This window comes from Zootoca vivipara, chromosome 5 (assembly GCF_963506605.1).
Source record: "Zootoca vivipara chromosome 5, rZooViv1.1, whole genome shotgun sequence".
In the NCBI taxonomy this organism is placed as follows: Eukaryota; Metazoa; Chordata; class Lepidosauria; order Squamata; family Lacertidae; genus Zootoca; species Zootoca vivipara.
In genome coordinates, this window is record NC_083280.1 from 70567156 (window position 1) to 70593788 (window position 26633).

At 45.8% G+C, this 26633-nt stretch overlaps 1 protein-coding gene across 2 annotated transcripts in view; it reads left to right on the top strand.

Moving 5' to 3' along the window:
* UNC5B (unc-5 netrin receptor B) overlaps positions 1 to 25263 on the top strand; it is a 172424-nt gene extending 147161 nt beyond the window's left edge. For both annotated transcript variants that reach the window (XM_035137966.2, XM_035137967.2), the window contains 9 exons: positions 3300 to 3494; positions 4120 to 4509; positions 5698 to 5785; positions 7340 to 7508; positions 8731 to 8964; positions 11600 to 11749; positions 14180 to 14344; positions 16024 to 16202; positions 19677 to 25263. In XM_035137966.2, coding sequence (XP_034993857.2) covers positions 3300 to 3494; positions 4120 to 4509; positions 5698 to 5785; positions 7340 to 7508; positions 8731 to 8964; positions 11600 to 11749; positions 14180 to 14344; positions 16024 to 16202; positions 19677 to 19842 — 1736 coding nt within the window. In that variant the 3' untranslated portion in view covers positions 19843 to 25263. The remainder of the gene's footprint in view (positions 1 to 3299; positions 3495 to 4119; positions 4510 to 5697; positions 5786 to 7339; positions 7509 to 8730; positions 8965 to 11599; positions 11750 to 14179; positions 14345 to 16023; positions 16203 to 19676) is intronic.
* Positions 25264 to 26633: the final 1370 nt, after the last annotated feature.

Genomic DNA, 26633 nt, shown 5'->3' on the forward strand with positions numbered 1-26633 from the left:
AATAATAAAGGTTTGTAGCCTCCAGAAGGAAGAAGAAGCATGTGATGTTCTGGGCTCTTTCCCTGAACATTTCAGCTTGCTTGCTTGCTGTTTTCTTTAAAAAAAAAGAAAAAAAGAAGTCTCTCTAGCCTTTTTGTTTACAGAGATATAATGGAAAACGTGCTGGCCATTTTCTACCCACTTGCTCCCAGTAAAACAAACCTGCTCCTAGTGTTGCGGATAGCAGCAGCAAGCACACTGGGATGGCTGACAGCCACTTGTCGTTGCAAAAAAATTAATATTAGGCCATTCTTTTTTTTTGTTTTTCTCAGTTTTGCCTTGACCTAATATTACAGTTCTCCCAGTATACCTTGGGATATCACATACACACACAACATTTTGGGTCATGGGAATGAATTAATAATGATGATGATGTTGAAAATATCAGTTCTTTGTATAAAATCAAAAACTATACTCCACCAACACCTGTTATTCCCTTGACTAAATTCAGTGTACTGTTTCAATGGAAATTAAAGCTATAGCTCATCCATTCATCTACAAGAGCGAGAAAGAGAAACGCTTTGCTTTCGTTTCTTGCTCAGTTCTTCCCCTCCTGGCTTTCTCTCTCTCTCGCCCTCAAGTAACTTGTTGATGTTTCTGTAACTCCTTGACATAGGGCTATAGCAATGGCGTTATTTTGTTTCATTTTTGTTTTTATTTTGCCAGAGATGGGGGGTGTTCTTGTTGCGCACCCCTCCCCTCTCATTGCGGCAGTGTGCCATCAGTTGCTGCACTGCGTGGCAATAAAACGTGATAACGTCTGTGAACGTGAAGCTTGGAAGGCATAGCTGTTTCTGCATGAGTAGCATCCAGTGCAGAATATTTATTAGCTTCATCAGTGATAGCTTATCTTCTGTAATGCAGACTGAAAAATCAAATAAAGGGAGGATAAAGGTGGCAGGGTAATTGCTACTCTTCCAACTCTGCCGTTCTCTGCCACCTAAAAATTCTCTTGCTGTTTCAAAGGACCTTTGCTCAGTCTCCCTTGCTTCTCCTTATGCCCAGAATGCCCTCTCGGAATGCCCTACCTTACCCTGCCGCCCCCCCCCCTTTATTCTAAAGCTATTTCAAAACTATTCATGCAAAGCCTGTGCATCTCAACACCTTAGCTTCCATGTCTTGATCATGTGAATCCCTTGCCTGTTGCCTCCCTTCTGTTTTATTTCCGTTGTCAAACTTGAGGCTGCAAGCTCCCTGGGGCTCTCCCTGTTGCTCCTGCTCCTGCTCTGAAGTGCCATGCATATTGATGGTGACACCTTAATAAATAACATTAGCATGGGAGTCAACCCTCCCAAGCCCCGAAGTGTTTTAGCAGTATTCCTTGCTGTTGTATTTCACCTTCTAGTCCGATGGAGGGAAATTACTTCTGTAGCAAGCAATGATGGAAGCTTGGCATGGAGCGTTCCTCTGTCTACCCTAGCAATCCCTATAGATTGGGAAATGGCACTGATTGGATACTTCAAAGCCTGTAAATTCTCCATTATTTCTTCCATATGCCTTTTCCGGTAGTACCCTCAGAGAAGAAATTTCCAGTGGATCACACACAATTGTACATGTAGTCCAGATATAATTACATTTTTAAAAAAACAACAACAACAACAACAACAACAGCAACACCTTGATTCAGTTCGACATAGTCTCCTTCAGAAAGAAGGAACCTGTGACAACAGGGCATGATAATGGGGGAGCTTGGAGAAGAGGGAAACAGTTAAAATCAAAGACAGGGGTGGAGGGAACAGATCATTGTAAATGCCAGTCGCTTGGTTTATCTGGAGTAATTCTAGATTTGATTGGATATATTTCTATGCCACTTTCCATTCCAATGAATCCCAAAGCGGCTTACAAAATAATCAGTAACATGATAGAACAGAATAGAGCGTCACAAATACCACATGAATCATACAGAATAATTAACAAAGCATTAGTGAAACAATTACAATCTATAAAACACTGTTAACAAAGCAGCAACTAAAAAATAATAATAAGCTAAACATTGCATGTTAAAGAAAAAAGGTCATGCTTTTTTATTAGCAAATCCATACAGCATTTCTTTTGGAGGCAGTCATGGGAAGAGGCTTCAGTTCTTTCTATCGTCTTAAATGTGGCCAAACTGCCCCCCCTCCCAGGTCTTCTTGGACATGTTTGAACAAATTGATCTGCAGAACTTTGGAAGTGTTGAATCCAAGGCCCAGCATTTTTGGCATAAATAAACTTTATAAAGCCAAGGAGATTTTAAAGATGAAACTCAACATAGTAGAGGTTGGGGTAGGGGGAGAGCTCACTAGGCAGCAAACATCATTTGCGAGCTCATCCACTCAGGAGCTGATGGTGCCTTGTTGTCCAGAGCAATCTAGGAGCTGTTTGCTACCAAAACGAACCTACAGGAGAGATTGACTCGGTTCATGGACTGTTGATCATTTCTGTGCATCCAGTCTCATAGAGCAGCAGTGTTGTTGTTGTTGTTGGTGTTGTTGTTGTTTTTTCCTCAGGCGTGTGCACATTTTTAAAAGTTCAAGGTAGATGACTTTTATTGCAGTCCTCTCTTCTGCACACCAAGGGAGATCAAGGAGTCACAGCACGCGTCATGTATAAATAGATAGACCCAGAGGCAATGTTAATTAGGGGTCCGCGACTGTGCCAAGGTTGTCCAAGGTTTTCTGTCTAGGTCATTTAAAGCATAGGCAGGTGTACATTAAGAATTTTGCATTAAGGCTTGCTGATCTTCTCCAAACCACCAAAATAAGCTTGCCTTTGTCTGGGAGGGAGCCTAATTCTTCCACCACTTGCCCTTCTTTCCAGGGACTGCATGCCGCAACACAGCAATACAAAAAGGGGAAAAGTTGTGATTATTGTAGCTGGTATAGCTCAGTTGGTAGAGCATGAGACTCTTAAATCTCAGGGCTGTGGGCTCGAGCCCCACATTGGGCAAAAGGTTCCTGCTTTGTAGGGGGTTGGGCTAGATGACCCTCGGGGTCCCTTCCAACTTTACAGTTCTATGATGTCATCATACCTTTTGTCTCAGTGTTGTATTCCATTTACAAATCAGTCAAGCTTCCAGCTTGATCTCCGTAGCCTAAAGAGAAAGGCATTTGGTGGTTTATGTGTGTGTCCAACCCAGCCATGCACCTTGCTGTAAAGAATGACAATAGGGAACATGCTACTAACAGATAACATTCCTGAGTAGCAGTCACATGCAAATTCCCTCAAAGCAAAGACTTGCCTGAGCAAACATTTTTAATCTTTCTCTCTCTTCCCTCTAGTACTGGAGGCTACTGGTGACGTGGCCTTGTACGCTGGTGTTGTGGTTGCCATCTTTGTGTTCATTGTTATCCTGATGGCTGTCGGGGTGGTTGTGTACAGGCGTAGCTGCCGGGACTTTGACACTGACATAACAGACTCTTCAGCTGCTCTGACAGGAGGCTTCCACCCAGTCAATTTCAAGACCTCCAGACATGGTAAGACCCCAGCTTGCTCACAAGGTTCACATCCTGTTGCTTTTGGGCACCCATTTTCGTACATCCTTGAACCTCATAAGGCAGAAGGAGAAAACAGATACAACCAAGCATTCAAACTGAAGGCCACTAGAGCCCATTGTGGAGAAAGAGGTGGACTTGGTCCAGGGCAAACTGGGTTCAAATCCTGGCTAGCCTGGAACTCTCTGGGTGCTTTCTTTTTTTCTCAATTAACTAAATCACTTGTGAGACTAAACAAGATGGAAAGTGTGAAATAAACCGTAGAAGTTTGAAATAAATAAATAAATAGATAGATAGATAGATAGATAGATAGATAGATAGATAGATAGATAGATAGATAGAAAAAACTGGCCTAAATTCAGAAGAAGGCTACATCAGTTAGCCTGTAAACATTTGTCAAAACCTGACACATTATCCAACAGGAGGAGGTGGTAGAACTGTAAGCCGTTCAGTTTGCAAGTGGAGGCCCACACTTTTGAATAAAATCTCCGTGCATGTTTTCTGGTGTATGTTAAAGTTTGTTAACCATTCAGACAAGCTTTCGGGGAGTAGCTGTGCTGTCTGTGTCTATTTCCTTCTATGAGAAACATACCATTCTTTTTTGCAGACACCCCCCAATTGCTGCACCCTTCAATGCAGCCCGACCTGACAGCCAATGCAGGCGTGTACCGCGGCCCCATGTACGCCTTGCAAGATTCCTCCGACAAGATCCCCATGACCAACTCTCCCTTGCTTGACCCACTCCCTAACCTCAAGATCAAAGTGTTCAATTCCTCCACAACATCATCCTCGCCCGGGATGCATGAGGGGACAGACCTGCTGGGAGTCATGCCCTCAGGCACCTTCCCAGGGGAGAACCTCAGGGATAATCACTTCATGAACCTAAGGAACAAGACCATGGGCTCTCAGCAGCTCTTGACTCTGCCTCGGGAGCCTGGCAACAGTGCCACTGGGACATTTGGCTGCCTGGGAGGAAGGCTCACCATCCCTGGCACAGGTAAATGTCAGCATGAGGGGAAATTTCTACTGTCCTGACTTTATCTGAGAGTCCATTGAACCAAGAGGTTATGGGCAGGCTGACCTAAATATAGTCTGTAGTAGGTGAAGCTGGGGTTGCAGCACCTCGGACAGCTCTGAGCTGACACCTTGCTCCAGGGAGGTCTCAGAACCCAGCTGAGCTCCTATGTGCTCCCTAGTTGTGACCATCTCTTCTAGGTTTCTCCCCCTCACTGGTGAGTGGAGAACCTTAAAGGGATATTAATCTGTCCTAGAGCACCACGGTCTGTCGCCTCTCCACTTGTTCTTGCCAGGCACTTTAGAAAGGGGCGCAGCTGGTAAAAAGCATTGTCATCACCTAGAATTCCAGAAAGAGGCCCAAATCCATTAGTATCCTCAAAACACTGCTCCTGCTCCTGTAGGGGTGTGTGTGTCATTCCATGCAGAGCAGATATTTATTGCCATCAACAGTCCACATACCACAAGCATCTCTATCTTTGTCTATATTGAGTTTCAAGTTATTCACCCCCATCCAGGCTATTATTGACCTCAGGCAATCGTTCAAGAATGAGGCCTCCTGTTCACTTAGATGTTCTTCCAGGATGCAGTGGTTGGGAATTTTCAATCATCTTAAATTATTACAAGGGGAAGATCCCTGACTGTGTGCCTCATCTGCTGTGGGATGGCTCATCTCTACCTGCGCCATGGGTTTTCTTGCAGAGGGAGCGAAAAGGAACGCATAATGCACACTGCTAGAAGTAGCTTTTGGTTTAGCTCTGGTGCTAAATAAAACCAGAGTGGGTGAGAGGGGCACCTTCCCCAGGCGTCATCTGGGCAGAATCAGATAATGGGCACCAAAGGTCAAGTGATATATTGGCAGTTACTAAAACAATGTCCAGAGATGCCATCTTTTCTTTTTGGAATAATTAGGCACAGCTTTTGAGGTAATGGGTGAGAAACCAGGTGATGAGCTTTTTCGGGGGCTTTGCAGAGGGTTGCTAATGATGCAGACTGAGTCCACTGCATCTTCTCATTAGCTCTGTGCCTGCGGCCTAATATACTGACTTGGGGGAAGAGAGATTAGAGAGAAGGGAAGATGTACTGCAGAGCTGAGGGTTGTATCATTTTTAAATCTAGTAAAACCCTTTATTCATTCTCTTCTCCTCTGCTACCCCTTTCTGGTCCGTAGGGGTGAGTCTCTTGGTGCCACACGGAGCAATTCCTCAAGGGAAATTCTATGAAATGTACCTGATGATCAACAAAGCAGAAAACACCCTGTAAGTAAAGCAGAAGACATGCTGTGTTTTTCAATCTGGCCTGCATTATCAGAGGTTATCCGCGAGAGCTACTTTAGGCATGGTCAAAGGCTTGAGCATGCCCAGTGTAAGCTGTTCCCCATCCCCCACCCCACTCCAATTCATTCCACAATCTGCTTTCGTTAGTCCCCTTGATTTCAGCAAACAGTGTTTCGTTCAAGAAACACTACAAACTTGCATCCAGACTCAGTTGATTGCACTTAACGTCTGATTGAAGTCACTGTGTCATGATAGTCATGACCAAATTAAGCATCTCATTGATTTCATAGAGAGCAACATAGACACAGTTAGGTTTCTGCTGTGAGTCAGGATCCAACCCAAAGCCACTTTGGACATATTACTTTGAATCTTAGCCCAAGGCCTTTAATTTTCTCTTCTGACTGACTGCACTCAACTTACCATTAGTTTTTCTTCTTCTTTAATTTTTTTTGACAAAGTAATAAGAATAAATAAATAAGAATAAAAATGTGCATCCCACCCCCGAGACCATTCCATTGTAACTATCCAACCTCCCAAATTTTCAACACCTCTTGCGATGGTGTTGAAATGTGTTTGGTGAAATGCAATGATGTTTGACCCCTTTCCGTTGAACAGAACAAATTCTACAAACACCCTCCATATGTCCTCAAAATCATTTCTACTGCACATTCCCCGCCTTACCTTAATGTTGTTTAGTCGTTTAGTCGTGTCCGACTCTTCGTGACCCCATGGACCAGAGCACGCCAGGCACTCCTGTCTTGCACTGCCTCCCGCAGTTTGGTCAGACTCATGTTCATAACTTCGAGAACACTGTCCAGCCATCTCATCCTCTGTCGTCCCCTTCTCCTTGTGCCCTCAATCTTTCCCAACATCAGGGTCTTACCTTAATAGCACATGTTAATTTATCATTAATAGCTGTATCCCACACCTCTTTATACCATTCTTCCATTTTATATTCACCTTGCCCCTTCCACTTCCTAAGTATAATAACTCGTGCAGCAGTCAATAAAATTGTGAGCAAGTCCTTCATAGCCAGCAAACCTTCCACCCCATCATAAATTGATAATAATACTACCTCTGGACTTTTGGTCAGCTTCAACCGAGTGATTTCTGTTATCTCCTTAAACACCCTTTGCCCTCCCCCCCAAAATTGTACATATTTACACCCCAACCACATGTGCCGATTTCCTGGCATTCCCTCCAACATAACGCCAAATATTCCTAGTATTTCTTCTTTATATGAACCAAGGACAGCAATCCGGGATGCTGTTCGGTTGCTTAAAACCCCATTGAAGTTAAAGGGAGGGGAGACGGTGGCAGGTGGATAATTCTAACTAATTTAATATTTAGCCAGACTTCATTCAGGGACTTTATTCAGCAAATATTGCTCTCACCAGGTGAGATCCAAGCCATGCCCCATTTCATTCAAGCCATTCATTTCCTCTGAGGCCCAGATAACAGTTGCCACGGCCCAGTTGTTTGACTTCCTTCGTGTCACTGGAGACAACTTAGCTTTCTTCTCCTTGCCTTCTGTAGCTTTCCATCCGAAGGTACACAGACAGTGCTGAGCCCCATGGTGACCTGCGGCCCCACCGGGCTGCTCTTATGCCGCCCTGTCATCCTTACCATCCCTCACTGTGCAGAAGTCGGTTCCCCAGACTGGATGCTGCAACTGAAAACCCAGTCCCACCAAGGAAACTGGGAGGTAAGGCATTATAATGATTTGGGAATGGAATCAGCTGTTTCGTTGGTGAAGGCACCACATGCAATCTGTGGGTCAAGCCAGTTACTTAGAAACATGTGGTTATTTATCAGTTATAAAGCACTTTAAGGTAAGGAGATAGATACGTTTCTGGGTTTTTTTTCTCATCCACCCCTCCCTCCCCACACAACTCTATAACATCTATCAATCAACCAACCAACCAACCAACCAACCAATCTCTGCTGATAAGAAACCCCATTGCTCAAAATGTTGAACTTGCCCTTATATGATAGAGAACCCCCTTTTAAACACTACAATCGTGAGGTCTAGGAAGTTTACAACGCAGAAGTGAAAAGTCTGGGATAGCAGCATTTTTAAAGCTGATAAAAAGCTAATATATGCCAGTGCAGCGCCAGATTTATGCAAGGCAGGTGAGACCTTGCAGGTATTGCATTGCTGCCCTTCTGGAAGTATTGTAAATCAGGGTTATGTGTATGTATTGGCAGTTCTGCTGAAAATCCTCGCAATGGGGTGAGCTCCCGTTGTTCGGTCCCAGCTCCTGCCCACCTAGCAGTTCAGGAGCACGTCAAAGTGCAAGTAGATAAATAGGTACTGCTCTGGCAGGAAGGTAAACGGCATTTCCGTGCGCTGCTCTGGTTCGCCAGAAGCGGCTTAGTCATGATGGCCACATGACCCAGAAGCTGTCTGCGGACAAACGCCGGCTCCCTCGGCCTATAGAGTGAGATGAGCGCGCAACCTCAGAGTCACCGCGACTGGGCCTAACGGTCAGGGGTCCCTTTACCTTTACCTTTACTGTAGTTTTTCTTCTTGTTAGACAGAGCACCCTCAACCCTGATGCTAGTAAACAGGGAGACAAATCAATTGAATAATAATAATTTTAGCTTGGCTCATGCGCACCAGCAGCAAGAAAGTCACTGTCTTTTGACCCCAAACAGTGTTGACTGCCCAGTAGGATTTCTTTCTTTTTTATGTAAATGGTTTGGGGACCTTTACTATTTAAAATTTTGACAACTTGTGTTTCTGGAATTTTTTTTTGTTTAACTTACTCTTGGATACTTTTTGTTTTTCTGAGTTGCCATGGGCCTTGAATACAGACAATAAAAACCTAGCATGCTAACCAACTGGCCCCAGCCAATGGAAGTCGGCACCAGGAAGAAACTTACTTCTGTTTTTTTGCTCTTCCCACCCCTTTCTTCTCCTTTAGGAAGTTGTAACTCTGGATGAAGAGACTTTAAACACGCCCTGCTACTGCCAGTTGGAACCTAAGTGCTGCCATGTTCTGCTAGACCAGCTTGGGACATACGTCCTTGTGGGAGAGTCCTACTCTCGGTCAGCCATCAAGAGACTCCAGCTCGCCATCTTTGCCCCCACCCTTTGTACTTCGCTGGAATACAGTGTCAAAGTATACTGCCTGGAAGACACACCGGATGCCCTGAAGGTAACATTGCTCAGTTTGCCCCTCTTGAATTTCTTTGCACTTGACTTGCACTCCTTTTCAAGCAGAAGGTCCCAGATGGCTCCAGGCAGAGCTTGGAGAGATCACTCTCTGAAACCCTAGAGATTTGCTGCTAGTCAGGGCATACAGTACTGAGCTAGATTAAATCAGTGGTCTGATTCGTATACGGCAGTTTCCTGTTTTACATTTTACCCCTAGATTTGCTCTGAACATCCTACGGTACCTTTTTAAAAAAAGCTGCCATAGGGATTAGTCTTTTCATGCATCTAACAACAGTCAGTTCTGAAACTAAGTTCACAATAAAAGTGTGTTCATCTTTAATTCTCTGTTGGAATTCCTTGCTGTCTTTGCTGCGGCAGACTAAAGCCTTATTCATTTGATTTCTCTGTGCCGACTATACACTTGGGGACACGTAACTGAACATGTGAACTGTATCCACTAAGAAGCGTTGCGTTTGAGGTGGTGTGAAAATTCTTTTCTTTGGTATCATAGTATCATCCTTGCATTCAAGTCATCACTAGGGCATTGAGGAACTAGACCTAACATGACTTACCTTTTTGGAATCTGCACCTCTTAAGTGTCTAGGAATAAATCTTCAGCTAACAGAAATGTCAGCCTCTTCGTTGTCCTGCTCTGGGACTATGCTTGGGGCCATACCTCAGAGAGGGTAGGGGAAAACTATGTGCGCGGAAGTTGCATGTTCAGCACTACTTGTCCAACTTCCCCATTTGTTGTTACTTTGGACTGCTGCTGCCCAAAATGGCCATGCTGGCAGTCAAAGGAGCGTGCGATGCAACTTGGAAAAGAGTTGCTCTGGGGAGCAAAACTGCCTGATGCAATGCCATGAAAAGTGACCTGCAGTTTGGTTTCAGTAATAGGTTCCCTTAACTCATTCCTCAGAGACCAGCCTCCTTGCTTTAAATGGAGGTCCCCGGAGGGAAAGAAAGGGTGTCTGAAGGAGACTGTTTTATGCCCTGTTTTGAAGATATAACACAAGGGCTTCCCCCCGCCCCCTACAATTGCTGCTATGGCAAATCTCTCTGCAGTATTAAACACTGAATACAGTGGGGCTTACTTCCAAGGAAGCCTTCATGCAATTGTGCTGCTAGCATGCTGTGCACATTCAGAGCCCTCCTCACCCACACAACCAGACAGGGGTGTGCAATATGCTCACACTCCCCGGTATAATTGGTAGGCAGTACAAAGCCTGCAGATTGGCCTGTCCGGTGTAGGTACTAGGATCTGGGCCTTTGGCCTTCACTTGGTCATCAGGACAGCATCTCTGGGTTCAGGCGTGGCATTGCCTGGCTCTGACAGTAGGTCAGGAATTGTGCAGACCTTAGAGGCTTACCAATTGTTTTTCATATGCAAGCTTGTCTTGTAATCAGAGTTAAAATATGTGGGATTAAAAGACCCACTGGAAAACTTCCTGCTTGCTCTCAATCTGAAAAAATACCTATTTTTCAGGTTATTTCCAAAGCCTATCAATAATTGTAGCACTGCTTTGCATGACTAATGAAAGCAACCCATCATTCTTAATGAAGTATAAATCTCCATCTGCCCTCATCCTACAAGAGTGATTAGTTCCAGTGATCAAGCTGGTGTTTCCGATCTTGCTGCATTGTGTGTTTTTAACCTTGATGTCATGGTTGGTGTCTAGCTTCTCTTCATACACTGAAAGAGCCAGAAGAGGACTCTAGAAATCATCTTTTTGAGGTTTTTATTTAGGATATGACCAGTGAATCATAGGGAAGAAAACTCTGCGTTTCTGCTTCTCACATTGTCATGTTTATTGTCAGGGTGGTGCAGGAAGTAGAGGGTTGTTGTTTTCCTCCAAGATGTCATTGTGAGGGCTGAAAGGATTGTTGAGCTGGTTTGTCTGCTGAAATACTGCAGAAAACTATACAGGGGAAAATGCTGGAATTCCAAAACAGAGATGAGTATATGACTTGAGTTATAAGAGTATGAGATTCCGGATGGGATTTTTTTCCTGGTTGATTGGCTTGAATTATTATAGCACCAATCAGTCACAACCTGTTATGACACTAGTCAAAGGAATAGCGGTACATTGGGTTGAATCACTGTTACATCTAATTTTGCATCCTTCCTACTGACAGTGTCTAGAGGGATGCAGAGGAGAAGTTCACAAGGAAAGCACGAGGTGCTTCCAGGCACCCAAGCCCAGATGCTGGCAAAGTCCAGCTACCATGGCCAGAAAGATACATCTGGGCTTGTGCCACAAATGACTGGTAAACTGCATTAGACCTATGAGTGCTTGAGCCACCAGCAAGCAGCCTGGAAACACAGAGAGCCTAGTAGCTTCCTTTCAGAATGAGTTGCCTGTGCTATTTAGTATTGCAGCTTAAAGTGTCTGTGGTTCCCCCCCCCCTCCATGACCAGCAGCCCTGGTGGCAGTTGATAGTGGTAAAGGTAAATGTCTGATCAAGAGCAATTCTGCTTCAGGAGCTGCTGTGCAAAATAGAGAGTTATCAGTGCCCCGTCTGGCAGCATATGACAATCTGTGAGCATGGGAGGTGCTCGCTGGTTAAATTGCCATCATTTGTCCTGGGGCCTCACAGTTGTCCTTCCTCTCCTCCCCTCCCCTCTTGTCTCACAGGAAGTACTTGAATTAGAAAGGACTCTTGGTGGCTACCTGCTGGAAGAACCCAAGCCCCTGCTGTTTAAGGACAGTTATCACAACTTGCGTCTCTCCATCCATGATATCCCTCATTCACTTTGGAGGAGCAAACTCCTGGCCAAGTACCAGGTGAGTGGCTGGGTTGCCAGCATACCAACAACAGAGAGAGTGCCTCGATGGGACCCCAAGCAAAACTGCTTTTGTTCATCACTGTTCTCTTCCAGAATATTCCAGCACACATACACTCATTGAAAGGCCAGCCCCATTTTTTATTTTATCCTTGGTGAAATGGTACCACAAGAGAATTATGTCACTGGCTTTTTGGGGAGATACATTTCATATACCGTAGCAAGACTTTGTGACTGCTCTGTCCTCTCCCACATCCTTACTTCATGATTTCCACCAGAAGGTTCAGCGTTCTTTCATTTCTCCAGTCTCCTGTGGTACCCAACTCACACAGGTGTGAGACCCAAATTATCCTATGAATGAAAGACCCTATATGGGCCCATCCCCTGGGTGTACTGTGCTTAGGAGTCCTACAAAAGATCTGAATAGCACCTATAGACCACAGTGCCTTCCACACACAAAAAAAATACATCTCAGCCAGACCTCTTTGCATAAACACACACACATCATTGTAACTAAGCGACAATGCTTTCCAGAACAGGCCTGAACATCTTAAGAGCATACCGTGTTTCCCCTTTTTTAAGACACCGTCTTACAACTTTTTTTTCTCAAAAAAACACAGGGTGTCTTATTTTCGGTGGGGTGTCTTTTTTTTTAATTACCTGATGATGATAAGATATAGTTTGCATTTCTGTACATTACATTTCTGTACATTAATTAATGATGATGATAAGCTATAGTTTGCATTTCTGTACATTACAAAAAGAGAAGAAAAAAAGAAGAAAAACTGGCTTAGGCGGTCCGCCCGGCCCGGCAGGGCGCTCCAAGCGCTTGGCGCTGCGCCGGTTCTGGGCGGCGGGGAGGCAGGTCTCCTCGGCTGGGTCAGGCGGAGACCGCTGGCTCGGGCACTCCGCCCGGCCGACAGAGCGCTCCAAGCGCTTGGTCTTGCGGAGCGCTCAACGCGCTCCACGCTGCAGCCGCCGTATCTGGGCGGCAGGGAGTCAGGTCTCCATGGCCGGGCCAGGCGGAGGCCGCTGGCTCAGGCGCTCCGCCCGGCGCGACAGAGCGCTCCAAGCGCTTGGTCCTGCGGAGCGCCCGACGCTGCAGCCGCCGGATCTGGGCGGTGGGGAGGGAGGTCTCCACGGCCGGGCCAGGCGGAGGCCGCTGGCTCAGGCGCTCCGCCCGGCGCGACAGAGCGCTCCAAGCGCTCGGTCCTGCGGAGCGCCCGACGCTGTAGCCGCCGGATCTGGGCGGTGGGGAGGGAGGTCTCCATGGCCGGGCCAGGCGGAGGCCGCTGGCTCAGGCGCTCCGCCCGGCGCGACAGAGCGCCCGACGCTGCAGCCGCTGGATCTGAGCGGTGGGGAGGGAGGTCTCCACGGCTGGGCCAGGCGGAGGCCGCTGGCTCGGGCGCTCCGCCCGGCGCGACAGAGCGCTCCAAGCGCTCGGTCCTGCGGAGCGCCCGATGCTGCAGCCGCTGGATCTGGGCGGTGGGGAGGGAGGTCTCCACGGCTGGGCCAGGCGGAGGCCGCTGGCTCGGGCGCTCCGCCCGGCGCGACAGAGCGCTCCAAGCGCTCGGTCCTGCGGAGCGCCCGATGCTGCAGCCGCTGGATCTGGACGGTGGGGAGGGAAGTCTCCACGGCCGGGCCAGGCGGAGGCTGCTGGCTCGGGCACTCCGCCCGGCCGACAGAGCGCTCCAAGCGCTCGGTCTTGCAGAGCGCTCAATGCGCTCCACGCTGCAGCCGCCGGATCTGGGCGGTGGGGAGGCAGGTCTCCTCGGTCGGGCCAGGCGGAGGCAAGACCGCTGGCTCGGGTGCTCTGCGCGCTCGTCGCTGCAGCAGCTGGCTCCAGGCACCGAGCCGGCAGGCTTCCTCCTGCTGCTGCTGCAGCCAGCGTTCTGAGTCCCGCTGGCTGGTTGGGGCGCTTGGCGGTCTCTCTCCACATGGCATGGAGGTATGTCTTATTTTCGGGGTATGTCTTATGTTTAGCAAATGTTTAAAAATCCTGCCATGGCTTACTTTATGGCTACGCCTTAAAAAAGGGGAAACACGGTAGGAAGAGTCCTGCTATGCCAAACCAAAAGTCATGCTTCCATGAAACCCACAAGCAGGACTTGAAGGCAATAACTTAAGAACCATCAAGCCAAACATATTCAGCCCACCAGGAGCGCCTTAATCCATTTTCTCCCCACCAGCCTGGAACTGGTTTGTTGATGCATCAGTGCTTTGTTGAGGAACTGGCTGGTGGGCTGCGTTTGACTTGAAGGACCAAAAGGCGTGCATACCTGTTCTGGTTGTGTAGGCTTGTTCCATTGCCACAGTGACCCACTGGCACATTTCCATTGTGATGGCATCCCAGTGTGCTGACATGTCATATTATTATTATTATTATTATTATTATTATTATTATTATTATTATTATTATTATTTGCTGCAGGAAATCCCCTTCTATCACATCTGGAGTGGCAGCCAGCGGGCACTTCACTGCACCTTCACTCTGGAGAGACACAGCCCAGCTTCCACAGAACTTACCTGCAAGATTTGTGTTCGGCAAGTGGAAGGAGAAGGGCAGATATTTCAGCTGCACATTACCCTTGGAGAGGTGAGCCAAGGGGATCCAGGCTGCGGAAGCAAGCAGGCTGTGTGCTTGGTTGGTAGAAGACAAGTGGAGCAGAATAAAATTTAACAGGAATCCCAGTGGCCTCTCTGAGCTATTGGCTAGAATTAACTGGCCACACATTGTGAGCCATTGCTGACTCCTAGAACTTGCTAAAGAAGGCCACATTCTCTGACATGGATGTGGCACTGCATGGGATATGTAGTCTGCAGGGATATGTAGAGCAGAACCTATTATTGCATACATTTAAGTTCCCTACCTAGGAAAATGTAACCTTCCTTCCACTAGTGAGGAAGCCATATGGCATCAGCTGCTTATTGAACATTCATTTTGATTTGTTTGCAGGGAGGTTATACAGTGTTGCATTAAGCAGTCGTTATTCCATTTTCCAGTGCATTTTCCCATCACTTCCCTTACTACAGAAAGTTCAATTGTGGGGAGGGGGTCTTTTGCACAAGAGCACAAGACTGCCGAAACCATTTTAATTGCACAGTGTGATTTTGCCACTGAATCCCAGCCACAAAATAACAACGGTCTGCAAACAACCTAATTCTTCTGTCCTGGTTACATGCTCTGACTCTCCAAGACCCGCTATTGTTCAAGCATGCATGTTGATATCCGAAGGGTGATTTTTCTCTGGGTTCAGTGAAGCCGGAGAATGCGATGCCACTATGCAAGTCAATGATACATATTTTAAAGGCATGATATTTACCCTTCTCTCTCCCATTATTTCTATTTCTGACCATCCATGCATACCGGGTTGCCTAATGCATTTCAGTGCATTCTATTGGATTGTCCCTTTCTCAGAGTGCCTCTTTCGACCTGCTTTTGCCAGTAGGTTTGCAAAGAAATGCAGAAATCCTATCAAAGTTATGGGACTGAAATAAACAAAAAAGTGAATTGCATTGAAGTTTGTTTGTTTTTTTAAACCCACAAAGGTGAGATTAGTTCAGGTTTTACACGTGGAGCTCAAATTGCTTTTACAACTCTCTCCCGGTATTTTACTGGAAGCTGGTTGCTTTGTTCAGAAATCAGGAGAGAGGCATTTGTAATGTGAATACGACCATTAAAGAATATGAGCATTCCCACCAGTGTAAGAATCATAGGTGTCTTACAACCTATCTAAAGCAAGGGCTACATTAAGCCTCATGTGTGAAAACACTCAAGACCTGATTCAGAGGAAGAAAAATCACTTTTTGAGTTGTTGTTTTATAAGCCAGCCTATTAATTTGTCATGTACTAGCTACTAGCAAAACCCACCATGTGACAGATTGGCCATGGTAAGCTTCTATCCATAGATCAGATATATCAGATGGAGTTTTATCACATGCTCATCGCCCAAAGCCCCTGTATCAGGATCAGGGCCTTTTTAGTGGTGGCACTGCCCTTCTGGAACAAATCTTTAAAGTGTTTTTTATTTCAATTCACATTTTGCTGATTTTCCATGATAAGTTAATTACTACTGCTCAGTTTTAAAGGGGTGCAACGTAGTCTTAATATGATTATCTGTATGTAGTATATTTGCAATTTTGTTACAACACATTGGGGAGGGGAATTGGACCCTAAAAGGCAGCTTATAACTTATTTACTTAATTAGTAAAAATAAAAAATTGCCTCTAAATCTGACAGACGCCAGTGAGCCTACGCCCTTTTTTGTTTTCCAGAACTCCAACTCCTTTGATGCCTTGCGTTCCTATCCTGGCAGTGCCCTGACGACTCAGCTGGGGCCATATGCCTTCAAGATCCCTCTGTCGATACGACAGAAAATCTGCAACAGCCTTGATGCCCCCAACGCCAGAGGAAACGACTGGCGGCTCCTTGCTCAGAAACTTTCCATGGACCGGTGGGTTTTGTTTCAGCACTTTGCCGTCAGCCATCCTTGCAGGAAACACAAGAGCCGAAGGAGCTGCTTGTTTGCACTGATTTAATTCTTTATTCTGATATCTGTGGGCTGCCTCTTGGATCAAAATCCTTGCTCAAAACAATAAATAGTGCAATACACTAGAAGAGAGGGGGGGAAACCTCATAAAACAGCAAACATAAATAACATTAAACATGAACTTTCAGCCAACTATCAAATATCTGGGAACATTTTTACTGCCCTACTAAAAATATAGAAGAGTTTTCCAGCAGGCAGGATAGAAGAACATAAGAAGGGCCTGCTAGATCAGGCCAATGACCCATCTAGTCTAGCATCCTGTTCTCACAGTGGCCAACCAGATGCCTGAGGAATAACTGCAAGCGCAGGAGGAACTCTCCCCTGCTGTGGTTTCCAGCAACTGGCATTCAGAAACATTGCTGCCCCTAGCTGGGGAGGCAGCCACTCTCTTAGGAAAGCCACTCAGGTTGATTCATTCCTTTGTCTTAAGGCCCAGGTGCCCAGAGCAGAAATAAAATAAAATAGAACTTGTTATGTGCCCAAACAGTTGGGTGTTCTAAGCAGTTGCTGAAACATCATCATGGGTCATCAGGATGTATACTTCATTCAAAAAGTGAAAAGGGTGCCAGTTGGAGGTTCCCCAGACAGGGGCGTAGCCAGGATCAAAACTAGGGGGGGGCAAGCCATGGTCGTTCAGGGGCAGGGCCAAGGCACAGAAGGGGAGGGGCCACAAAGTGGGCGGGGCTAAAGGGCCAACGGGCCTGATGACATCGTGGCGGTGGCAGCAGCGGCCACCTTGTGCTTCTGGGGCTGGTAGCGTTGGCGGCTACCCTGCTTGGCTGGAGAGGACGGGAGGGTCGGGCAGGCGAGAGGGGGTGGCAGGGCGGGCGAGGGCGAGGCAAGACATGGCCGCAGCCACGACAGCTCCGAGGCGTTGCTGCATATCAGCATAATATTTCAACCATGGTTCAAGCCCCACCTTAGGAAAAAAATCCTGCATTGCAGCGGGTTGGACTAGATGACCCTTGTGGTCCCTTCCGACTACAATTCTACGATTCTATTGATATATTACCATACCATATGCATCGTTCTGCTTTCTTGAATTGTCCTACTCCTAGGCATAGCAGCCAACTCCTAGAGGCCTAGGTGCCTCTCCCCCCCCCCCAATTACTGGTGAATACCGTATTTGAAAGAGTCATCCCCCCATGTTGATGGGCTTTCTATGTGGGGCTTATCTGCCCCCCCCGTATTTTATTAAGGATGGAAGAGGGAGGGAAGGAAGGAAGAAATAGAGAGAGGGATAACTCATATTTGTGGGTGCCTCTGGGTGACGCTGGAACAGGAGCCTTGTAAGCAGCTTTCGCTCTGCTTGATTTACAGCAGGCACGTCCAACAGGTAGATTGTGATCTACCAGTAGATCACTGGATGTCTGTGGTAGATCACTGGTAGGTCACTGGCACCCCTAAAAAAAGCTCACCCAAAATTTTCCTCCTCCCTCAAAAAAGTTGAACTATGACCTGAAACCCTAAACAAAAATGGGCCTCCCTCCTAAAAGAAGCTCAACAAGTTTGACCTAAACCCCAAAAAACAGGGCTTCCCTTCCTTTAAAAAAAACTCAATAGCTTTGACCTGAACCCCCCAAAAGGGGGTAGATCACCCCCAGTTTTAAACTCTGAGTAGATCAGAGTCTCTTGGGAGGTGGCCACCCCTGATTTACAGTATACAGATGCAGGAGGAGGGGCAGACTAGAACACCAATGCTTTTTATAAACATCACTGTGTCTGTCAAAGCTACAGCCCCCCCTTTCTTATTCACTTCTTTTTAGCCTTGCAGAGCCACCTTATTCAAATTGAATCCTCTGAGTCTGCACCCTCATTAAATCGCCAATAGAACTCTTAATGCTCCTGAATGCTCATTAACAACTGCCACTTAAGAACAATAGGGTGAAATGGTCAGCTATCGAATCTTGCCTGGGGATATATGCTCCATTGTCTTAACTGCTTAACTACTGGTAGCCACTTTGCTTTATTTATTTGATGTGTTTTTGTTACTGCTGTGTCCCCCCCCCCAGCAAGCGGAGACTTAGCTGCTCTTGCTAAAGCAAAGCCCTTTCCACTTCAGTTTTTGGAGGGGAAAAGTGCTGGTTATGGTCTGTAAAATACATTAATTTTTTTGCTTCTAGGGGGGGCAGCTGCCCCCTTCTGCCCCCCCTGCCTACGCCCATGTCCCCAGAATGAGATGTAGGAGCTGGGAAGCCACTGCCAAGCCAAGGGCTTCTATACCATGTAGCCTAGGTAAGGCACTTGGCTTCACCCTGGTCACTGTGAGCAGTAAGTTCCATACTGCTGTAACTTAGAGCATCCATTTTTTGTTAAAGCAGCAGCGTTCATTTGCTGAGTGACTTCCCTGTGGAGACTTTTGTCAGTGTGTCATTGGCCTTGGTTTAAAGATATCAGGGGCCCTTGGGGTACCATCCCAGAAAAAGGTCAAAGAAACTAGGTCAGCAAAAACCCTGGGCTCCTCTATGTCAGTAAAAATTTGTAGCAGATCTATTTTTTTCCCACCCTGCTGACCCCTGGTTTCCTCGTGTATATTCCAGGATCCTCTAAAAGTTTGCCTTTCGTTTTTATTTTAAAAAGTGTTGTACCTAATTTTGGAATCACAGAATCATAGAGTTGGAAGGGACCACGACCTGCAGTGCAGGAATTTCCCCCCCCCCCACCAACATGGGGCTTGAATCCACAACCCTGAGATTGAGTCTCATCCTCTACCAACTTAGCTATCCACTCAGGGGAAAAAATCATAATATCCCTCCTTCAGCAGTGTTCTGGCGAGTGTCCTTGGGTGAATGAAAATCTTGCCATGTTCTACTTTGCTCCAAACAGCTTTTTAAAAGTGGGAGTTATGTTTTAGACTTGGTAGGAGCTGCTTCACCAAAATCAGGCACTTCCATCTCTGTTTCCCCCTCAAGTCCTGTTCTGAATTTGTGTCCGTCCGTCCGTCCCCCATTGGTCATACGCAGTAATCACTAAAGGCCTAGCCCTTAGTTCAGGGATGGGGACCTGTGGCTCTCTAGATCAGGCATCCCCAAACTTCGGCCCTCCAGATGTTTTGGACTACAATCCCCATCTTCCCCGACCACTGGTCCTGTTAACTAGGGATCATGGGAGTTGTAGGCCAAAACATCTGGAGGGCCGCAGTTTGGGGGTGCCTGGTCTAGATGCTGATGGATTGCTGCTCTCATGGACCATGCTGGCTGGAGCTAATGGGAATCCCAACATCCTTGCCTTATGTGCTCTCATGGAATCTGTGTGGGAATACATCAATACGTTTTATTATTAGCCCCGTGATATCACAGAGGTCTAATGGGAAAACACTGATGCCAACCATCTCTCTCCTTCCCTTTCCCTCTCTCATTTGTTTTCTTTCCTGCACAGGTATCTGAATTTCTTTGCCACCAAAGCCAGCCCAACAGGAGTCATCCTGGACTTATGGGAAGCCCAGCACCAAGATGATGGGGATCTTAATACTCTGGCCAGTGCCTTGGAAGAGATGGGCAAGAGCGAGATGCTGGTTGTCATGGCAACAGAGGGGGACTGCTGATGCAGCTCTCGAGAAGACTTCTGGCAATGGCCGAGTGGAAGGATGGAGTGAGAGAGGGAGAGTAAATGGCGGGAGCAGCCCTTTTGGGAACTGATAGGGAAAGGGCTGCAAGGAAGAAGCAGAGCCGTAGCGTGACTCTGAAGAGATTGGAATGGGGTTCCTTCTCCCTTCTCGCACTCCTTCCTCCTCAAATCACAATCAGCCTTAGAGATCCATATTGCGCAGTTTACAAGCAATCCAAGTGTTAAAAGACTCCTTTCCTCCTTCTCCTCAAAGCCTTGGAAATGGGGCACAAAAGCAATGTATCATTGCTCTCCGTGACCGCAGCCTGTGGCAGTTGTGGTCTCCTCAGCTTCTGCTGCCTCGTGTGGCTTCTGAGGGCTGCTAAGAATCTGGGTTGGGGTTGTTGTTTTGTTTTGTTTTTCTTTTCCTGTCCTCTTCCCATTCCCTGCCTTGTTCTCCCTTTATTTCTTCTTTGCTGGCAATTTATGCTTTGAAGAGTCGAGTACAATCTAGAAAAGACTGCTTACTCCTGTCAAAAGCTTCAAACAGCTTTAAGACACATTTAAAAAATGGAAAAGGGAAAAAAAGGAAAACAGTTTCTTAGGAAACGCAAGTAATTTATTATCCAGATCTTTGGATGCATCCTTTTTTAAAAATTCAATAAGAATCTTTCATGTATGTGAGAGCAAGAGTATCATGGCACTCAGAGAAAGGGAGAGGGAGAGAGAAAACGCAATGATGTTTTAGTGAAAATTAAACAATATCAATTTATGTGGTAACCTTTGATCAGGTAGGATTGATGATTTGACCTGAGCCTCATATGTGTCTTAAAGGGAAAACTTTTTCTTCTCTTTATCATTTTGCTTGCATCTCTTTCTCTGACTATAGCAGAATGAATGGGAATAAGTCTGAAAATTCACTCACAGGAGAACTAACCTGTTTCTGGAAAAGAAGCTGAGAGAAATTTCTTGGGGAGCTTTCTTGAAAGACCAATACAGTACAAACCCTTCACACTCTTTCCGGCCCACCTCAGAATCTGGTGAAGTGCCCAGATATGCCCAGATGGTATTTTCCCCTGGTCTTGTCTCAATTACGTTTGGAGCCACTCTTGCTTTGCATAACCTACTTGTCCTTGTGTGGGCCATTCCAGTAGAACAAAGTCCAGTTAGTACAGGAACAAGTCTCAGGCCAGAATCAAGATAGCTCCATTGAGGAATGTGTAAAAGGTTTTCTTGTGCTCAGAATGACTTTTGGCCAAGGGGGGTTGGGATGAGACAAGGACTCCCCCCACCCCACTCTTGCTATGCTATGCAGCCCAGGAAGCTGGAGTTCAAAAATCCTAACTGAGATGGTGAAGGCTTAGCAATCAAGGGTGTGTCCAGTCTGTCACTAATTTTAGGTGGGATTCAACCACATGATGACAAATCCAGGTCATGAAATTATAGAATCATAGAATTGTAGAGTTGGAAGGGACCCCAAGGGTTATCTAGCCCAACCCGCTGCAGTGCAGGAATCTCAACTAAAGCATTCATGATGGAAATCCATCTCTGCTTAATCTCTAGAAATCCATCTCTGCTTAATCTCTGCTTAATAACCCCCAAGAAAGGAGAGTCCACCATCTTTCGAGGGAGTCCGCTCCACTGTCAAACAGCTCTTAGTGTGCACATGCACTTCCTCGGGGAATGTCAGCCATTGTTCTCATATGCCGCAGACAACTTGTGCGCTCGGAACCTCAACCTGTTCCTAATAGGAGGCACTTTATTTCCAGGTTTCTTCGTAGGAAAGATAGTATCTGTTTAAGGTAGTGCTAACTTCCCTGCAGTGTCTGACTAGGCATCAAGCAGATGACACCTGCTAGGTGAGATGAAGGTGTGCTACCGCTTCCACTCGTGGGTAAAGTTACCTGCAAGTGTGTGCATCACATCCATTTCAAGCAGTCTGAATTTTTGAAAGCATGAGCAAAACTCCCACTGTTTTTGAGTGATAGGATCCAGGACTGAACAAAGATACCCTTAATGTGTAGTTATTTGAGAGGAATAAGAAATGTTAATGGTGACACTTCGAACTGGAGGAGCAGAAACTTCCCACCAGTGTTGTTTCAAACTGTGTTTCAAGTGACTATATATATATAATGAGAAAAATGTTCCAGCCTTTATACAGGAGTATCTCAAAGACCTGGTTTGCACGCCGAATTCAGCCATAGTTGAATGTGAACAAGCCTACACTCCTGAAATTGTGGGCACTTAGTTCTACCGCTGCTGTTGCTGCTACCACCACCACCACACAGCCAAGAAACAAGCCACAGTCTGAATTTTGACATAGGAACCCAGGATCATGGTTTGCTTGCCCCCAAACAAGCCACAAAAGGTACACCAAGAACAAATCTTGGTTTCTGCCTGTGATTTGCTAGGAAGAAAACAAACCGTGGTCCCAGGTTTGGATGATACCGGTATGACAAGCCAGACAGTGGTTGGCTTGCTGGCAGTACAGCCAGAGCAGAAGAAGAGCAAAGTGCCAGCAATTTCAGCAGCGTGAGCACACTTTGGCTCATTTACATTAAACCATAGTTTAATGCACACCAGGCCACTCGAGTTTTAAGTTCTTCACACTTTTCTTTTTTGTTCCTAGACCTCATGATCGAAGGAGGGAACATTTGCTTGAAGATTAGAAGCCACAGTGTTGTATTATCATGTTGGAATAATGTTTGTGGTTAGCCCACGTGTGTGTGTGAGAGAGAGGGAGAGGGAGAGGGAGAGGGAGAGGGAGAGAGAGAGAGAGAGAGAGAGAGAGAGAGAGAGAGAGAGAGAGAGAGAGAGAGATTTGGAATCTCTGAGCTTGTTATAGGTGATTCTCATTCCAGACAGTTTAGCTGCAGAATTCCACAAGGACTCAAAGCTAATAATGGGTGGCATTGTGATAATTTTTGTTTCTATCGGTAATGCTTTGCAGTGCCTTACCTTTTTCTCTATATTGCAGGCGTCCAATAGAAGAGAAGTAAATTACACAACAAGAAAAACGTTAAATGAGTATTCGTGAACAGTGCAAATGGCTCCCTTGTATGTGATAGCTTACTAAAAAGAGGAAAGGATATTGTTTGAATCGCCCCAGATTGAAGTAAATTATTAATAAACTCAGCCACCAGGCATAATGATTTTAAAAAAAACATGTTAAATGTATGGCAACAAGATCTTAGGTGGAAATGCAGCAGAAGTTCATTTCCTCTTAGCAGGAAATATTTTTAAAGATTTGCAACTGCTGCACACACAGTGCCCAGTTCAGGTAGTTCTTCATACTTTCCTTTCAGTGAGGTTTCTAGCCCTCATTATCACAGGAGAAAGCAGCTAGACGTCTGCAGTGTACTTGGATATGAATTGCAACTAATTGGGAGCAGATTTTTGAGTTGGCAGTAGGACTGTAGGTCTCAGTTTTGCCATTGCTGCCTATTCTATTTTGCCAGATCTTTCCAGCATGAGAAAATTAGATTTGGTACAGAACCCAGATTAAGGGATACAAACCTTGCAGTATAAGGGTAGTTCCAGCAGTAAAATTCTAATGCAAATGCACCCGTATTACCTTACTTTCGTATATATTTATATATGTATATATTTCTATTTGCATTGGCCTTTGGTTATCCGTTATTCTTCAGGTTGTTGCAAGCACTGTGTAGTTGCAGGGTATTTTTTCTTATAGTCACTACCTCTTAAAAAGATTGTCTTCTTCCATAAAGCATAGCATGGCACCAAGAGCAGTACTGCCTCATCATACTGATCCTTTCATTTTTAACTCTTCCCCTTCCCACGAGGACACGTTCGTAGGCAATAACTTTAAAGACAAGGCATGACATAGCAAGTCTTGCACCAGAAGACCCTCGCAATTACCTCATTCTCCTTAAACGGTAGCATGCTCTTGGGGAAAGACAGGTGCTGAAGACAAACAAAAAATTGAATGGCACACCTACTCAGGGAGCGGGATTATGCGGCAGCTTGATAACCAGTAGTTCAAGGAAGGGGAAGCTGTGACCCCCCCAGATGTGGCTGGACTCTCATGGTCCCTGACCTTTACCTATCCTGGCACAGAGAGCCAAACAACATCTGGAGGCCGCAGCTTCCCCATCCCTGCAGTCGTTTCTCAGGATGCAATTTTTTATCTATGTGCCCAAAGAAGGCACCGAAAGCTAGTTGCTGCCTCGTGTTCCTGTAATGACAGTAAACATTTCATACAGGAACCCAGAGACTGAAAATAGTTTGCAGGCAATGCCTGCTTAACCAGAATATATAGCCCCATTGTTTAGAGGTCACTTACAGTGAGAAAACAAATAGAATGCTAAACGTGGACTCTTAATTCAAAAAGACATTTTTGTTGCTTGGAGCCTGGACATCAACACAGAAGGCAAATCCATGGGGGAGGGGGAGGTGTGTGTGTGTGTGTGTGTGTGTGTGTGTGTGTGTGTGTGTGTGTGTGTGTGTGTTTTGTTAAGTGCTGCAAACACAGAGCCTGTTTTCAAGGTGTGAAGTTTTCTTCACTCCTTCTCTTACTCAGGCAAAAAGTCGTTTTCGCTAGCTTTGCAGCCCTGTTCTCTAACCTTTTGGGGTGTTTTGTGAATTTGTGTCATTTGTAGGGTTCAGGTTCGCGGAACCTCCTAGTCCAAACTATACGCTTCTTCAAATTCTTTTGCACCAAAGCAACGTTCCTGTTGCAGCTCAGGTCTCTCAAGAGTATGGTGCAATCAATACAAGATAGAACATGTCAGTATTTGGGTTTTTTGATGGCGCTTCTGGTGACCATGGATTTGGAGACCTTGGGTATCTTTATCTGTACCTGACAAACATTTTTAAAGGACTAGACCTGCTAGATGCAGGGTCCGTAACTCTCTAGTCTGCATAGTTTATCTACCCATTGGCAGGGCATACTTTCTTCTTTCTCACATCGTAGTTGTTAGGGATCTCATATGCAATATACAAATCTGGGAAAATATCCAGATTTTTGGAACCAAATGATGAACTTTCTGAGAATTGCAGCTGGGTTTTGTGTGTGTGTGTGTGTGTGTGTGTGTGTGTGTTTTATAGCAAAGTTATTAGTGTTTGTTTCCTGTGTGGCAGCAAAAGAAAAGAAAATTAATCCTCAATCAAAAATAGATACTGTAATCATTTAACCACAAGGTATTTGGGGAGGGCTGCAGGCATTGCTTTCCTTCAACATGGCATCAGATGAGAGCACAATAGGGTTTTTTGTAACATTTTCAGCTAGCTGGAATATTATATATTATATGACTGAACTGCTTGCTGATAAATTGAACAGAAGAAATTCATCTACACATTCCATTTACAAAGGGAGATTGTATTAGGGGTTTGTGAGAAATTTAAAAAGAAGCCTCCAGTCTTTAACCTGATCTCTTGCTGTACGTCAGGGTGATTTGCTTTAGAATTGCATTTAGTCAATTAAGTTAAAGGTTCAGGCTGGAAACACAATTAGGCTTTGAAATGTTTAGCTAAGTAAGTGAACGTTACTACTTTCTATAGAAATGGGTTATGAGATTTAAAATTACCTGCCTTTAGATTCCAGGCGCAGAGCGTGTTAAAAGTGTGCGCATCTCTCTCTGTGCATCTCCACACCCCCACACCCAATATTGCTTCTCATGTTCTGTTGTTGTCCCTGTTTTTGCTTTGGTCACGTGGCCACATGGAATCCGTGAAGGTTTCCGCCCATTCACAATTTTCTCAGTCGCATGAGCAATCCCTGCAGTGATCCAGAGACCAGTTCATGCGAGAAGGCCACTTCCTCTATATGTCTGAATGTACCTTAAGACCTTTAACGTAAATCTGGGGTGAATGTGCTCAGCTCCTGCTTACTGTGTATCCTCCGCATGCTGATGCGATCGTGTGACTGTGGGATGGGTGGGTGGAGAAGCTGAAGATATATGAATCTCAGTAGTACACATAGTGGTGTAAATTCATATTGGCACTGACAGGCCTAAGACATTTTGGCACCTGAGACGAACCACAAAAAGGCACCCCCCTCCTTGCCAGGGAAGAAGGGGGTGGATGAAGATCTACATCAGGATCTGCTGCCCCTGTGGGTCTTACCGCCTGAAGCGGTCACCTCACCTTGTCTCGTGTGTGGGCCTGCCATATAAATTGAGGGAGCTGTTGGGGAGAGAGTGATCTGTTAAGAGGCCAACCTGCCTTAGTCTTTACTCACTGCATTTGTGTGAATTGGATACTGGATGTGCAGATATGTGCATTCAGTTATGTAAGAGAGAGAGAGAGGATTCAGAAGTAGAAATCTGGGGTGGGTGGGAGAGAGAGAGAGAGAGAGAGAGAGAGAGAGAGAGAGAGAGAGAGAGAGAGAGAGATCAGTACTATATAACAGATTAGGGGTGCATGGGTGTGCAATAGGGAGCAGCGTCAGGAAGTGTGCAGAGTTCACCCTCTTTCTCTTTGCTTCTTGTTCAGAAGAGTGTATGTTGACCAAGTAGGGAGCCCTTTTGCTTAGAAAGCACCCTCTGCTCACACAAAGGAGGGTTGTGCCTGTCTTTTTCCCTCCCCCACTGTCTCTTAAGGTGCTCTCTGTGGTCACACTGAGCTTTGTGACATGGGCAGCCTATGCCATCGTTTGGGTGAAAGCAAACCACGGTTTCCTTTCTCCCCTTAAGAGTGTCCTTCATTCTCTTGCTCTCCATTCTGTTTTCATATTTATACGTCCAGGTGGGGGTTTGTTTTGGTGGGGGGAGGGGTTCCGGAAGCATCCTCAAAACACGTGTCTGTTTATTCTGTAAACTAAGAACTGTA